The 16,257-nt window shown below is 48.9% G+C and overlaps 1 protein-coding gene across 2 annotated transcripts in view; it reads right to left on the reverse strand.

Moving 5' to 3' along the window:
• Positions 1–16,257, reverse strand: part of Cpt1a (carnitine palmitoyltransferase 1A) — a 71,345-nt gene that overhangs the window by 17,117 nt on the left and 37,971 nt on the right. For both annotated transcript variants that reach the window (XM_029570007.1, XM_008846323.3), the window contains exons 8-12: positions 15,703–15,810; positions 14,930–15,017; positions 9,593–9,788; positions 6,721–6,909; positions 4,380–4,485 (exon numbers count right to left, since the gene is read on the reverse strand). In XM_029570007.1, the coding sequence (XP_029425867.1) occupies positions 4,380–4,485; positions 6,721–6,909; positions 9,593–9,788; positions 14,930–15,017; positions 15,703–15,810 (687 nt within the window). The remainder of the gene's footprint in view (positions 1–4,379; positions 4,486–6,720; positions 6,910–9,592; positions 9,789–14,929; positions 15,018–15,702; positions 15,811–16,257) is intronic.

Here is a 16,257-nt window from a genome sequence, read left to right on the forward strand (position 1 = left end):
CTTTTAAATTTCACTTTACATGTGTGTGCATGTGTACATGTGTATATTTGTGTGTAAGCAGGTGAAAAACTATGCACGTATAGGCCAGAGGACAGCTTTGCATGTCGTTCCTCAGGTGCCATCCACCTTGCTTTTAGACAAGGGGTGTCTACAAGGTACCTACAATACTGCATCCGCTGACACAGAACACAGAGCAGCACAGGGCTGGAAGAAAGAGGCGTGGGGAGGGTTTTTTGGGTGGCAGTGAAGGTAATAAAAATGTCTAGAATTGTATATTGGTAATTACTATGCAATCACTTGGAGAACAGAATAAGGACCATGGACTTATATGTGTGGGTGGTGGCTCATGCCCCCCAATCATAGCACTGGGGAGGTGAGACAGGAGGAAAGTTTGGAATCTGAAGTCAAACCTCAAACTCATGGTGAGTTCCAGACCAGCCTGGGCTACAAAGTGAGACTCATTCTCAAAAATCAACCATCAAATGGGGGGGAGGGGCTGGAGAGATGGCTCAGCAGCTAAGAGCACCCGTTTCTCTTGCAGAAGACCCAAGTTTGAATCCTAGCACTCACAAGGCGGCTAACAACTGTCAGTAACTCCAGTTCCAGGGGATCCAATGCCCTCTTCTGACCTCTATAGGCACTGCTCGACATGGGTACATTTACATACATGTAGGCAATATACTCATACACGAAAAATAATACATTAAAAAATATTTAGGGCCGGGCGTGGTGGTGCACACCTGTAGTCCCAGCACTCAGGAGGCAGAGGCAGGTGGATCTCTGTGAGTTTGAGGCCAGCCTGGTCTATGTAGTGAGTTCCAGGACAGCTGGGGCTACAGGGAGACCCTGTCTCAAAAAGACAAAAAAAAAAAAATTTAAAAAAACAACAACCATCAAACAAACAATACTGACAAACTTAAAAAGCCAGGTTTTTAGACACACACACACTATCTATATGTATACATGTGTGTGTTTATTATACATATATACATATTCACACATGTGCACCCACACACTCACATACACATACATGCACAAACGTGTACATGCACTCAAATACACACATGCACACATAAGCATGTGCACACACATGCATGCACTCACATACACACTAACACATGCATGCACACACAAATACACACATGTGCTTATATGCACTCACACATACATGCACATACACACAAATACACACATGTACATACACACGTGTTGGGGGACCCTGCTGCTAAGGTCGCAGTCCACCATGTTCTGATAGCCCTAAGGAGCTCGGCGCTATATGGAAGGACTCCCTTTCTCAGTGGGGGCCTCCTGCTCTCTGCCTGACCTCTGCCTGGAAAGTGCCTCCAAGCAGAGATGCCTGGCCTTGTCTGGAACATGATAGTTTTTTCTATGTGATAATTAGGCATTGCCCTATAGCCAGATGATAGGATCCCCTACCACATGTAAATAAAGCACACTGTGAGCACCTACCAGCTGAAGCTTTGGCCGCTGCCTCCACACTATATTTTCCCTGACCCCCACTGAATAAACGGAGCTGTATCACTGAATCTGACTCCCTGGAAGGTCTTTTCCGTCGTGCTCACTGGCCGTCCTGACCCCATCGGTCGCTTCTGCTCCCTTTGTCCCTTTGTTGTGACCAACAGCCCTCAAGGGGAGGGAGAGACCCACAGGATTAGAGGTCTGGGCCACCATGCCCAGCAGTCAGTATTCCTATATAACCCAGGCCCACCTGCCCAAGGGTGACACCACCTTCAGTGGTCTAGATCCTTCTATATCAACCAATTAGCAATTAAGAAAATGTCTCACAGACAGGTGTGAAAGTCGATCTGTGGTGCAAATTCCTCAGTTGAGGTTCCCTCTTCCCACGTGTGTCAAGCTGACAACTAAGATTAGCCACGACAAACAGCAAGTTCAGAAAGACACACACACACACTGTCCTGGAACTCACTATGTAGACCAGGCTGGCCTTGAACTCACAGAGATCTGCCTGCCTCTGCCTCCCCAGTGCTGGGACTACAGGCGTGTGCCACCACGTCTGGCACACACACACCTCTTTTATTTACACGGTTCTCTGTGCATTATATCTCAATTTAAAAATAATAAGGATTTTTGGTTTTTTTATTTACATCTGTCTCCCTAATAGCCCCAAATGGCATTTGCTATGTAGACTAGGTTGGCTGAAATCTCAGCAATCCTCTTGCCTCTGCTTGGAGTGCTGGGATTAAGGACAGCACCAGCTAGAAAGGTTTTTAAAAAGGAACTCAAGTCGAGGCCAGGGGTCACTGTGGTTAAAGGAGGAGGTAGGCTGGAGTGGAATGAAGCCACGCACAGTCTGGTGCATCCTGTGCATGTGCAGGGCCCAGTGTATTCATCTGAGCTGCTTGGTCCAGGGATCCATTGTCTTGAGAAATGTAATCCCAGCTGGATCTGCCTCTACCGGGCTTCACATCCCAGCACAGGGTCATGGGAATGTGGCCACTGCATCTCCAGGACCAGAGCCAGGTCAGTTCCCAGCACTATGGGCACCTGGGGGGTACTTCATCAGGCAGGCAAGAAGCTTAACACCCATACTAATAGGAGGCGGGCCGGCCTAAGGCTAAATCTTCTTATCCTTATCTCAATCAATGTACTTTTAAAAATCAGCCTGGGGGCTGGAGAGATGGCTAGGCAGTTAAGAGCACTGGCTGCTCTTGCAATGGATGCAGGTCATTCCCAGCACACAGACTTGGCAGGTCACAACCACTATAACTCCAGGTCAACAGACACCTGAACTCACATATACATACTCACACATTACAGGCATGTGCCACCATGTGAGTTATTCTGCCCTTGATGAATGTGCCCTGTGTGCTGCAGACTGCCTGGAACCCAGAGCACTTCCTTACCCAGAAGCAGCTCTGTATACCTGTCAGTCAGAAAAGTCCCTGGAATATTCTATCAGGCCTGAACTTAGGCCGTGCAAAGATGCCCCGAGAGCTGTGTTTGAGCTGCCGCATCTGTGGCTAACAGGGATGATCGGGTGTTGGCTACATTTGCACCAACAGACTACACCTCAGCGGGGCCTGGTGTGAAGTGGCCTGCACTTGTGCACTGTAACCGCTGTGTCTTAGCACCACATGGGCATCCTACAGCCCAGAGTGTTGGCTTCTCTTCATCCTCGTCTCGGGGCGTGACCCTCCCCTGCTGAAGAAGCTGCCAGGGCTTTTCCCAGACCCCAAGCAGAGATCAGAGATGGGGGGAAGGAAGGTGAGCTAGGTGCTGCTAGCCTCATGGGAGGGGCATTTCTCAGGGACGTGGGGTCAACTGAGACCTAAAGATGACCTGTCGCCTCCAGAAGGAGGGCAGAGCAGGTGCACAGGAGACACAAGTGGGTGGAGCTGGTTTAGCTCCGTGGGAAAGGAAAAAATGACAGACACAATATTGCATGAAGCCAAGATTCAATGTCTTAGCCAGTGTGGTGGAGGTCAGAGGACAACTTTTGGAAGTGCACTCTCTCCTTCCACGCTTACATAGGTTCTAAGCATCAAGCTGAGGTCATCAGGCTTGAACGGTAAGTGCTTTTTACCCTCTGAAGACTCTTGCTGGCCCCGGTACACTACCCTTTTATAAGCCAAGATTTTAAGCCAGGCCTAGTGGTACAGGCCTGTATTCTCTACTATTCAAGAGGCTGAGGCAGGAAGATTCCAAGTTCAAAGCCAGTCTGGGCACCACAGTGAGTTCATGGCCAGCCTGGGTATCTTAGTGAGACACTATCTCCAAAATAACAGCAGGGCTGTAGCCTAGCGGTAGAGTGCTTGCCTAGGACTCGGCTTGGTCTGCAGTACCACACGCTAACACACACACACACACAGTTTAATATGCTTGCTTCTATTTGGTCTAAAAGTAGGGTAAGTAGGGAAATTAGGAAATCTAGCAGTAAAGCTTATTATTTTTAAACAAGCTGAGCTGTGCGAACTGAGGGCCACTTTGTGACTTTGGGGCATAAGGCAGAGACCCTGCATGTACTAGAGGTTAAAAAACATACGTCACAGGAAACCAAGATTCAAATGCCTTTAATTTATCAGTGTAACATTCTGTGAGGTACCAGCACCTGTGGATAACTCATTACAAGGTTTTAACACTTGGTCCTCAATGGTGGCACTGTTTTGGAGAGTACAGACTCTTCAAGAGGCAAAGTCTAGCTGGAGGAAGTAGTTACTGGGCCAGGCCTTGAGGTTTATAGCCTAGAGCCCTGATTCCTGTCAGGTTTCTGCTTCCTGGTCTACTACAATATGAGCAGGCAGCTCCCACATTCCCACTGCCACACTTTCAAGTTCAAGTGGGTCTGGGCTGGGTTTTCCCAAGCACCTTTCACATCGGTGACAAACCACATGGCTTACCTCCCACAGATGGCCCACGATGGGTGCGTCTGCCCAGGAGTGCTCCGCGTTTATGCCTATCTTGCCGTTTTTGAAGATTACAAATGTGATGGATTTGTCAAACCACCTGTGGGAGACAGAGATGGTCATGGCCTTCCGTGGTCAAAGACACACCAAAACCCAAACACTATATGTGTGTGTTTATTCCGCATGGACCAACAACTGCTCCTTGTCCCTGACAGTTCTCGATGTTTCCACGCCTCCAGAGGGTGAACATAAAGGACACACAGGAAAAAGTCATCCATGTCTTCCTGCATCAGGGATGAACTGGATCATGAACATCCTCGGGCCAGAGCAGGACAGACTATCAGAAACTGGCAGCTGTCCCCCACTGGCAAGCACTCTCTCCAGTGGGGCCTGGGAGGCAGGTCCTCACTTTAAAGCTAAAGAAAGTGTCTCAGGAGGGCAGGATCACAGCAGCTGAACAGCCATCCCCAAGGCCAAAGCTGGCTCCAAGATCTGAGACACACACCCTACCTGGGGCCAGGTTACTGGCACCTAAGGTGGTGGGACCAGAGAATGGAGGTATTTCAAATATACCTGGCCCTGAGTGCCATGTGTGTGTGTGTGTGTGTGTGTGTGTGTGTGTGTGTGTGTGTGTGTGGTGAGGGAAGAAAGCTGAGCATTATGCTTAGATGCTAGAATGTCAAGGTGGGGTCAGCCACATGGAGGCTGAAGGGGAAATATTAGACCCTAAATGCAGAAGCCGCCGGAGACCAGCATCTCGAATGACTGCCAACCTCACCTGCCCAGAGACCAGTGCCTCACATAATTGCTACCTCTTTTGAGATGCTTCAACGCCCCCCCTCTGCCTTCCCTGATATGACACAATTCCAATCACACGGCACTTCCTGAAGGAAAAAACATAAAAATACTGAGTTTGTAAAACTCTCCCCCAACTCCAGACCCTGGGGCCACAAGGAGTGAGTGACCTCTTGGGTTTATCCCCCAACTAATAAACCTGCTTATTCTGTTGAGGCCCCTTTTTCCGGCTTCCTAGTTCTTTACAGAATCTATTCCCAAGCACACAGGTAACCCCACCTTGAAGATAAAAGGACAGTACCAGGGGCTGGAGAAGTGGCTCAGTGGTTAAGAACACTTCTTGCTTTTGCAAAAGACCAAAGTTCAGTTCCCAGCACCCACATGGTGGCTCACAACCACCAGTAACTCCAATTCCATGGGATCTGATGCTCTCTTCTGGCCTCCACAGGTATATGCATGCATGTGGTGTACATACATACATACATGCAGGCAAACCAAACCACTTATACACATAAATATATCTTGGGGAGTTGGGGATTTAGCTCAGTGGTAGAGCACTTGCCTAGTAAGCTCAAGGCCCTGGGTTTGGTCCTCAGCTCCAAAAAAAGGCGAAACATATCCTGGGCTGGAGAGATGGCTGCTCTTGCAGAGGACCTGCGTTTGAGTCCCAGCACCCACATGGTGCCTAACAACTGTCCGTAACTTCAGTTTCAGGGGATCCGACACCCTCTTCTGACCTCCGAGGGCATTGCATGACATGGGTGCACTTACACACATGCAGGAAATACACTCATACACATAAAGTAAAAAATAAAAGATTTAAGCTGGGTGTGGTGGTGCACGCCTTTAATCCCAGCACTCGGGAAACAGAGACAGGCGGATCTCCGTGAGTTGAAGGCCAGCCTGGTCTACATAGTGAGTTCCAGGACAGCTGGGGCTACAGGGAGACCCTGTCTCAAAAGGACCAAAAAAAAATAAATAAATAAATAAAAGATTTAAAAAATATCGGGGCTGGAGAGATAGCTCAGTGGTTAAGAGCACTGACTGCTCCTGCAGAGGACCCCGGTTCGATTCCCAGCACCCACATGATGGTTACGAACCACCTTAACTCCAGTTCCAGGGGAATCCGAAGCCCTCTTCTGACCTCTGCGGCACTGCACGACACGGGTCCACTCACATACATGCATGCAATACACTCGTACACATAAAATTAAAAAATAAATAAATAAAAAATAAATATACCTTGGAGCTGGAGAGATGGCTCAGCAGTTAACAGCACTGGCTGCTCTGGCAGAGGACCTGGGTTCAGTTCCCAGAACCAATATGGAAGCTAACAACCATTCCTAAGTCCAGTTCCAAGGGAATTGGACACACTCTTCTGACCTCTGTGGGCACTGCACCACATGGGTGCACTTACATACTTGCACGCAATACACTCATACACATAAAATAAAAAGATAACAAATAAAATATTTAAAAAGTAAATATATCTTTAAAAATAAATGTAAATATATAGATAAATAAAGGTAAATGGGCATACCTGTCAAAACACCTGCCGTGCAGCAGAGACTTGGCATAGCTGTCTATGGATGCCTCGGGGTCTTCCTTCCTGTATCCCTGCTCTGATTCATCCAGTGTCACAAAGAAGGCAGCTTTTTCTACAGCATCCAGGGACTGCTTATTTTTCCCACGTGCAAAATAATCTTGGCGACACTTGGCCCAGGGCACTCTGTGACAACAAACTGGGTAAGAGCGATCACTGTGCAAGCAGGACCCCCAGAGCTGGGTGTGGTAGTGTATTCTTGAAATCCCAGCACTGGGGAGATGACGACAGCATCTGTGGGGCTTACTGTCCAGCCAGACTAGCTGGATCAGACAGCTCCAGGCCAGTGAGAGACCCTGTCTAAAAAATAAGATGGACCACCCCAAGGTACACCTGAGGGCTGTCTTCTGACCTCCACACACCCACATACCTGCACACACACATTTTTCCTGAGATATCACTGCACAGGCCCATGCACAGACAAGCCTTTACAGTGTGGATAGAAAAGCAGGTTATCACCTGGCCTACTCCCTGCCTGGTGGGACACTTGCTGGATGGGCCTTGTTATCTGCTGCATCTCTCCCAGATCCAAGTACAGTACAGGATTCTGATTCAATTGACACTAAACACGTGAACAGACAGAAAGTAGACAGGCCTGTGCCAGAGGAGCCTTTCCCTGTAGCAGATGCCACAACAAACATAGAAGGGCCACCCCCAACAGTCAGGCTCTCTCATGTGCTAACTCACTGACCTCCTCAACACTACAGACCCATCTAGCAAATACGAAACGGAGGCACACTGAGTTGAAGTCACAGCTGTTTTGGTAGCAGGGAAGGGGTAAAGCCCAAGCCGCCTGACCCGAGTCCAGGGTACCAATATTCATATGACTTCCCCATAAGGTCCTGTGCCCTCCCACCATATTGTTGGCATGGATATAATGCCAGGCCCCCTTCATAGCTGCTCTGTAGGGTGGCTTGCTTCCTCACTCAGGCCCCAGCCTCTGGGAACCTCTGCCCCTGCATACCCTTCACTGCCCGTCTCCCACCCAACTCTGGCTACATTCTCTCAACTGTGGCAACTTACGGTGCCGACACCCACACCAGTGTCACAGGCTGGGCAAAGAAACAAAGGTGTGAATTACAATGAGCTGCTTTTTTGTCTGCGGTTCCTGGCTCACAACTCCTCACAACCTATGTTATTTCCTGAGTGTCCTGCCTAACTCTTGGCTCTTCCCTAAAGGCCTTGGCTCCTGCATCTGCCTAAGAACTGCTCCAGGGCAGGACCATGAAAGATGACCTTTTGTTAAAGGTTGAAGTGCTTTCCACCTCACAGAGCAGCAAAACCCATCTCTGACCTCTGGCCATCCCTCGCCTGTTCCTTTTTCTCCCCCAAGCAGGACACAGGACAATCTCTCTTCTCCTGGTCAAGCCACAGAAATCAGAATTTCCCCCTCCCCAAAGTGAGTGAGAGGCTCTAGCCTTCCTGTTGTACTTTCTCTTGGAGCTGGACATAAAGAAATGTTCACCAGAGGGCTGGGCTGATGGCCCAGTGGGTAAAGGGCTTGCTGCACAAGCCTGAGGATCTGAGTTCGAATCCCCAGCACCCTCATAAAAAGCCAGGTGCACTGGGCATGTGTCCAAATTCTGAGAGCTGAGGATGAGGAGGTGGACATAGGAGAATCCTTGGAGCCCACTGGTCAGCAAGGTTAGCCAATCAGTGAGCTCCAGGTTCAGTGAGAGGCTCTGTCTCAAAAAAAAAAAAAAAAGATGGAGGGGCTGGAGAGATGGCTCAGTGGTTAAACAAGCACAGAGGACCCAAGTTTGGTTCCCAGCACCCACATGGCAGCTAACAGACATCTGTAACTCCAGTTCCAGGGGATGGGATGCCCTCCTCTGGTCTCCACAGGCATTGCACACACCTGGTACACTTACATACACACAGGCAAACACTCGTACACATAAAAGTACAAATAAATTTAAGAAATAAGACGGAGAGCAATTGACAAAGACACATGAGTGTGCACACACACATACACGCATACACACACACACACACACACACACACACTCACACACACCAGTGTGGACTCTGGGCCTCCACCTGTGTGCCTGTATACCCTGTATGTGCACACACACACACACCAATGTGGACACCCGGCCCCCCCCTGTGTGCCTGTATACCCTGTGCGTGCATACACACACACACACACACACACACACACACACACACACACACACATTCTCACTGGTTGAAGTGTAGCTCAGTGGTAGAGTTCTTGCATGCACATACAAGGGCTCAAGTTTAATCCTCAGCAAGAACAAAATTCATTAACATGCCAGGCATGGTGGCGCATGCCTTTAATCCCAGCACTCAGAAGGCAGAGGCAGGCGGATCTGTGAGTTCAAGGCCAGCCTGGTCTACATAGTGAGTTCCAGGACAGCTGGGGCTACGGGGAGACCCTGTCTCAAAAAGACCAGAAAAAAAAATTCACTAATAAAGGAGAGTGCTGGATATGGTGGTGCAGGCCTGTAACTCCAGCACTTGAAGGACCAGGAGTTCAAGGCCAGTCTTGGCTACATAGCAAGTTTGAAGCTCTTAATAGATATGTCCACAGCCCTGTGAAAAAAAAGCTGTGCCCCATTTCTACCATGTGCCCCCCAACACCTGCTGTCCATACAGCAATGGCCAAGGGACCCCTGAACCCAGTTGCTCTGGTGACCAGCCAGGAGGGGGACTCACTACCTACACAGAACCACAGTGCCTTGGCGAGGCCCTGGAGCTGGTGCTGATGGGGATGGGCCCTTCGGGGAATAACACCTCAAGAGCACCATGCAGCCCCGACCCAGGCCAGTAGCCCCAAGCCATGTACCTGTCAGCTGCGGTGAGGGCGGCCAGCTTGGCCTCCCCCAGCTGTGGCTCTGAAGGGTCATCCAGGATGCGCTGCATCTGCTGCTCCAGCTCCCGCGGCATCAGCAGCCTCCCATTGTGGTAGAGCCAGACCTTGAAGTAGCGTCCTCTGTGGTAGACAACAACATGCCGGCTGTCTTTGATGTGCTGGATGGTGTCTGCAGGTGGTGGGGACAAAAATGGAGACACAAGGTCAAGGGCACGGTGGGGTGGCAGATCTCACTTTAAAATTATTCATTTATGGGGATGGAGAGATGGCTCAGAGGTTAAGAACACTGGCTGTTCTTGCAGAAGACCTGGGTTCAAATCCCAGCACCCACATGACAGCTAACAACTGTCCATAACTCCAGTTCCAGGGGATCCGACAGCCTCTTCTGTCCTCTTCAGGCACTGCATGACACAGGTGCACTTACCTACATGTGCAGGCACATAAAACAAAAATAATAAACTATTTTTTTAAATGTATTCATTTAGCCAGGAGTGGTGGCACACACCTTTAATCCCAGCACTTGGGAGGCAGAGGCAGGCAGATCTCTGTGAGTTCAAGGGCAGCCTGGTCTACATAGTGAGTTCTAGGACAGCTGGGGCTACAGGGAGACCCTGTCTCAAAAAGACCCCCTAAAATGCATTTATTTTATGTGTGTTTGCCTGCATGTATGTAAGTTGCATGCATGTACCATGGAGGCCAGAGGAGATGTTGATCCTCTGGAACTGGAGTTATAAACAGTTATAAACCACCCTGTGGGTGCTGGGAACCAAACCAGGATCCTCTGCAAGAGCAGCCAGCGCTCTTAACGGCTGAGCCACCTGTCCTGCCCCACTTTTTTTTTTTCTGGAGACAGGATCTCCCTGTAGCCCCAGCTGGCCTAGAACTTGCTATGTAGATCAAGCTGACCTGGACTTCACAGAGATCCACCTGCCTCTGCCTCCCAAGTGCTGGGATTAAAGGCGTGCGCCACCAGGCACAGCACCTTCGTTTCTTTCTTTGACACAGGATCTCCTCTAACCCTCAAACTCACTCTGTGGCCAAGGATGGCCTTGAACTCCTGATGCTCCTGTTGCTACTTGCCAAATACTGGGATCAAGGCATGCACCACCACGACTCTAGACTGAGCTACTCCACTGGTTTAAGGCGCTCCTCAGAGGAGGGGCGGTGGGAGCTCTGGAATCGTACTGCTCTGGCTTCCACGTTCAGCTTGGTCACCCACTGCATGAGGAGCTTTGGGAAAATCCCTTAACCCTTCCCAAGCTTCAATTTTCTCGTCTACGACACTTGCTTAGCACCCTCGTCATGAATGAACACTTGGTTCCCACAGAGCTCATGTGTCAAAAGCATCCAAATCGTGAGGTTCTTTTTTTTTAATCAATTAATTTCAAGAGGGCAACTTGGAAAATGTTCTGATAGAGGAAGTGGAAAATTATTCGAAGAAAGTTATTTCAGTCAGGTGCAATGGGTGTATGTCTCACCCCAGTACCTGGAAGAGGAAGGCAGGGGGACCAGAAGTTCAAGGCTTGTCTTAGCTTATATAATGAGTTAAGAGGCTAGCCTGGGTTACAGAAGACTCCAAAGGTGGGGGGGGGCGGCTCAGTGGGTAAAAACGCTTGCTGTACAAGCCTGACAACCCCGAGTTCATATAAAGGTGGAAGGAGAGAGCCGACTTAGTCCTCTGACCTACACATGAACACCATGGGGTGCCTGCCCCCAACACATCTCATACACACAGAAATAAATACAATGGAAAAAAAATATATAAAAGAAACAGCAGCTGGGCATGGTGGCGCATGCCTTTAATCCCAGCACTCAGGAGGCAGAGGCAGGCAGATCTCTGAGTTCGAGGTCAGCCTGGTCTATATACTGAGTTAGTGAGTTCCAGGCCAGTGGGATTACAGTGAGACCCTATCTCAAAAAAAAAAAAAGAAAAAAAGAAAAAGAAAAAAGAAAAGAAACACAAACAAACCATAAAGCAGTAAAGCCCCTGGACTTCAGCAGATGGTGTTTAAGACCCATGGGGGGTGGGTATGTATGTTTTATTAAATAATTTTGCTGTTTCTTTAAGGACCCAGGTCAAAAGAAAGTCAAAGTGGGCACCAGGCAGCTGGACTGCACAGTGTGAGGATATTTATTCCCCCGTGTCCACGTCTATGGGCCTTTAAATAGGAGCGTTAGAACAGCCAGGCATGAGAATTCCTGAGCACGGGAGGCTTCGCCTGAGCGGATACCATAACTATGCTAAAATACAAACCATTTGGTACTGGGATAGAATAAGGGAGGGAAGGGCCTGGAGTAGAAACAGCTGCCTGAGAAGTACAATTGCGGAGGGAGAGAGAGAGAGAGAGAGAGAGAGAGAGAGAGAGAGAGAGAGAATTTCCCCAGGCGGGGCTGGACAGGGGCCAGTGTGGGAGAAAAATAACCAGATCTGCCCTCACATGCAATAAAAATCAATTCCAGACAGACTACAAATCCTTAAATAAACAAAGCAAAGAAGGCAGGAAAGATTTCATCAAGAAGATACAAGAGCCCAGAGGGAAGAAGCCCTGGCCTTACCCCAGACTTTAATGATCGCTACTTTGAAAGACTATGACAGATACCTCCTCCTCCTCCTTTCTCCTTCTGTTCCTCCTCCTCCTCCTCCTCCTCCTCCTCACCTTCCTTCTGTGAAATGCTTTACCACTGTGCGTATCTTCCTTGTGCAGGGTCATACTAATCTCTGTATTGTTCCAGTTTTTCTCATGTAATGCCCAAGTGAGCACTACTGGGAGTCTCCTCCTCTCTTTCCTTGTGTCTCCGCCTCCCCCTCCTACACCCCGTCCTGTCCTCCCTCCTCCTCCTCTTCCCCTTCCTCCACCTCCTCTTCCTCCTCCGCCTCACCTTCCTCCTCCTTCTCTTCCTCCTCCTCCTCCTCCTCCTCCTCTTTTCCTTCTCTTCTTCCCCATCATGCCAAGGTTTAAAGCTTGCCTGACTTATTTTTCTTTGAAACAATTTCATAAAATTGTCCTTGAATTTCTGAAGAAAAAAAAAAAAAGACTGTGACAGGGCCAGCAAGATGGTTCAATGGGCAAAGGCGTTTGCTGCCAAGCCTGATGACCTGAGTTCAATCCCTGGGATCCACATGACGTAAGGAAAGAACGGTCTCCTGAAAGTTGTGCTCTGACCTCTACATGTATACCACGGCATGAGAGTGCACATGTACACACATATACAAATAAATAATGTGATAAAAATTTAATGTGTAGGGCTGGAGAGACGGCTCACCAGTTAAGAGCACTGGCTGCTCTTGCAGAGAACCTAGGTTCAGTTCCCAGGACCCACATGGCAGCTAAAAACTGTCCATAACTCCAGTTCCAGGGGATCTGACGTCCTCTTCTGACCCCTTGCACATTGCACGACATGGGTGTACTTACATACATGCAGGCAATACACTTATACACATGAAATAAAAATACTAAATAAAAATTTAATGTTCTGAAATAATTTTGAAATACAAGGAATTAAAATCTTTCCTTTGAAATTTTAGGTATTGTGATGGGTTGGGCTGTGTCTTTCTAGAGGATATGGCCAGGAGGACTTAGCCCCGGAGCCTGTAACCATGACGTTATTTGGAAATTGGGTCTTTGCTAATATCTTGGTGTTGAGGTTAGGTCTCAACGCACTGCTGTACCCCACACAGGTACAGAGAGGGCCATGGAATGTGTGAGGTACCCACAAGCTAAGGGACACCTGGACCTCCTGTTGGCTGGAGGAGACAGGGCAGCCTCTCCCCTAGAAGCTGCGAAGGGAGTGAAGCTTTGCTGACAGCTGTCTTCAGACACGCCCAGTTCCTGGCCATTCCTCATGGCAGCCCAGAGTGTTGAGGCAGATTCGTGAGGATGAACTCCATACAATCTGCTCTTTTGAACATTAAATTTTCTTTTAATTTTCATGTGTATTAACGTTTTGCATGCTTGTACATAAGTGTACCACGTGCATACAATACCCATGGAGGCCAGAGAAGATATCAGATCCCCTGGAACTGGAGTTGCAGATGGTTGTTAGCTGCCATGTAAGTGCTGGGAATTGAACCCAGATCCTCTGGAAGAACAGCAAGTATTCTTAACCGCTGAGCCACCTCTCTAGCCCCTGAAGGGTCTATTTTTTTTTTTAATTTTTATGGGCTAGAGAGATGGCTCAGGGATTAAAAGCATGCATACTGCTCTTCTAGAGGACTTGGGTGCAGTTCCCAGCACCCACATGGTGGCTAACAAGTCTATTACTCCCTCTTCTGGCCTCTGCAGGCATTGAATGCACATAGAATACTATATACATGCAGACAAAACACACTCATAAAATAAAAATATATCAAAAAATTTAGATAAAATAAATCTTTAACATTTTTCAATTGTGTGTGTGTGTGTGTGTGTGTGTGTGTGGTGTACATGCCACAGCACACGTGTGGACGTTAGAGGACAATTTATGTTAGGTGGTTCTGTCCTTCCACCATGTGGGTCTGGGACTCAAACTCAGGCTTTAATGCTCTGAGCTAACTCACCAGCCTTGAAGGGTCCGTCTTTGACTCAGTCCCTTTCCGAGCTCGGTCTGCTTCCTCACAGGCGCCCAGAAACAGATGCTCTACCTCACCACAGCCCAGAAACAACAGACTAAAACCTCTGGAACCCTGAGCCAAAAGAAACCTCTCTTCCTTTAAGTGGTTTTGTTAGGATCTCTTGTCACAGCGATAAAACATGACCAACACTGCACACCTGAGCCCGTCTGGCCCGGATGGCCCCAGTTGGCATCTACTTTCCCGCTTTGTCCTTGTTAGCTAGGTGTGGTGGGCACTCGCCTTTAATCTCAGCATTTGGAGGCAGAGGTAGGCAGATCTCTGGCCTACACAGGGAGTTCCAGGCCAGCTGGGCCAGCCTGGCCTACACAGGGAGTTCCAGGTGAGCTGGAGCTACAGGGAGACCCTGTCTCAAAAAGACCAAAAAAAAAAAAATTGTCCAGGGCTGGGGCCACAGCTGAATTAGCAAAGCACTTGCTTCGCATCCATGAAGACTGGGTTCTGTCCCCGGCACCACACAAACATCCCAGCCATGGGAAGGAGGCCAGGCTCGTACATGAGACCCTCACCCCAGACCACCACCTTCACCACCACCACTCAGACAAAGGTCATCCAACGGGAGGAACATTCGGAGATGGGAACTCTCAGGAAATACCCCCCTGGATCATCCTGGCTTCCAGACATCCTGACATCTCCCAGTTCTGAGCAGTGCAACGGTAAGTCCTAGGTCCCAAGGGGAACCCCACAGGAGCCCCACTCACCTGTCTCCTCTCCCGGGATGCGGGAGGTATTGAACAGTCGCTCCCACTGGGCAGAACAGAGTGGAATCGTGGATCCCAGAAGACGAATCTGTAATAAAAATGCGTTTCAAACAAACAGGCAAAAAATCCCACAGGAAAATTTGAACAGGAGCCAATTAAAAGAGTCAGGTTGCAGCGCCATTTCCTGCACACGCTGCCTGGTCTGATCAAATCTTCTCTGGTGGTTCCCTGGGGCAGTACATGGGGAACTTGCTAAACCACACCAACTTCCTGTAGTTGCCTCAGGGTTAACACAGGTGACTTTAGAATTTCTAAACTGTCATAAACCACAGGAGATCAGGAAGACATGTCTTGTTTCTTCCGAGTACACCAGCAGTATGACACGTGTGCACAGGGCAGGAGACAACTTGTAGGAGTTGGTTCTCTCCTTCCACCATGTGGAGCCCAGGGACAGAATTCAGGTAGTCAGACGTGGCAGCAGGTGCCTTTACCCACGGAGCCACACTGCCAGCCCAATCCACTGTATTTTTAAACACAGTTTCTCAGAATCTGGAGCTCAGCAATTAGGCTTACCACAAGCCCAGGGGATCCGCCTGCCTCCGCCTCACCAGTGCTGGGATTACAGAACAGCACCACTGTACCTGGTTCTTATGGGAGTACTAGTTATCCATACCAAGTCCTCCTGCTTTACCAACAGACCACCATTCCCCCCTAGACCCACAGGAAAAATGGTTTGCTTCCAAAATAAATTTTTTAAATGACAGCTTGCATACTGGTTTGAGTTCCTCACGGTCCAGTTTGCGCCGGTACATCAGGAAGGCGTGGATGGTGTTACCGGCTCTTGCCGCCTGAATGTGTGTTGGGTTGATGTACAGCATCTCCTAGGAGGGACAGAACAGCAGAGGGTGTTCATGGGAAAGGCACACGGATATACACACATGGAAGAGGGCCTCCAAGCTGACGAAGTGCACCTACAGATAAGTTCAATTACAAACATTTGTTTCTGTTTTAGTTTTTTTTAAAAAACAAAAAAACAAAAAAAAACAAAATAGCGTCATACTATGTAGCTCTGGCTGCCCTTGAACTCTAGGCAACCCTCCTGCCTCAGGGTCTTGAGTACTAGGGTTAAAGGCATATGCTACTGTGCCTGGCTTTAAAACTTAACAAATTGTAAGGCGGGGCATGGTGGTTCACGCCTTTAGTCCCAGCACTCGGGAGGCAGAGGCAGGCAGATCTCTGTGGGTTCAAGGTCAGCCTGGTCTACATAGTGAGTTCCAGGCCAGCTGGGGCTACAGAGAGACCCTGTCTCAAAAGAGACCAAAATAAAT

Source organism: Nannospalax galili, unplaced genomic scaffold (assembly GCF_000622305.1).
Source record: "Nannospalax galili isolate Female #2095 unplaced genomic scaffold, S.galili_v1.0 scaffold1723, whole genome shotgun sequence".
In the NCBI taxonomy this organism is placed as follows: Eukaryota; Metazoa; Chordata; class Mammalia; order Rodentia; family Spalacidae; genus Nannospalax; species Nannospalax galili.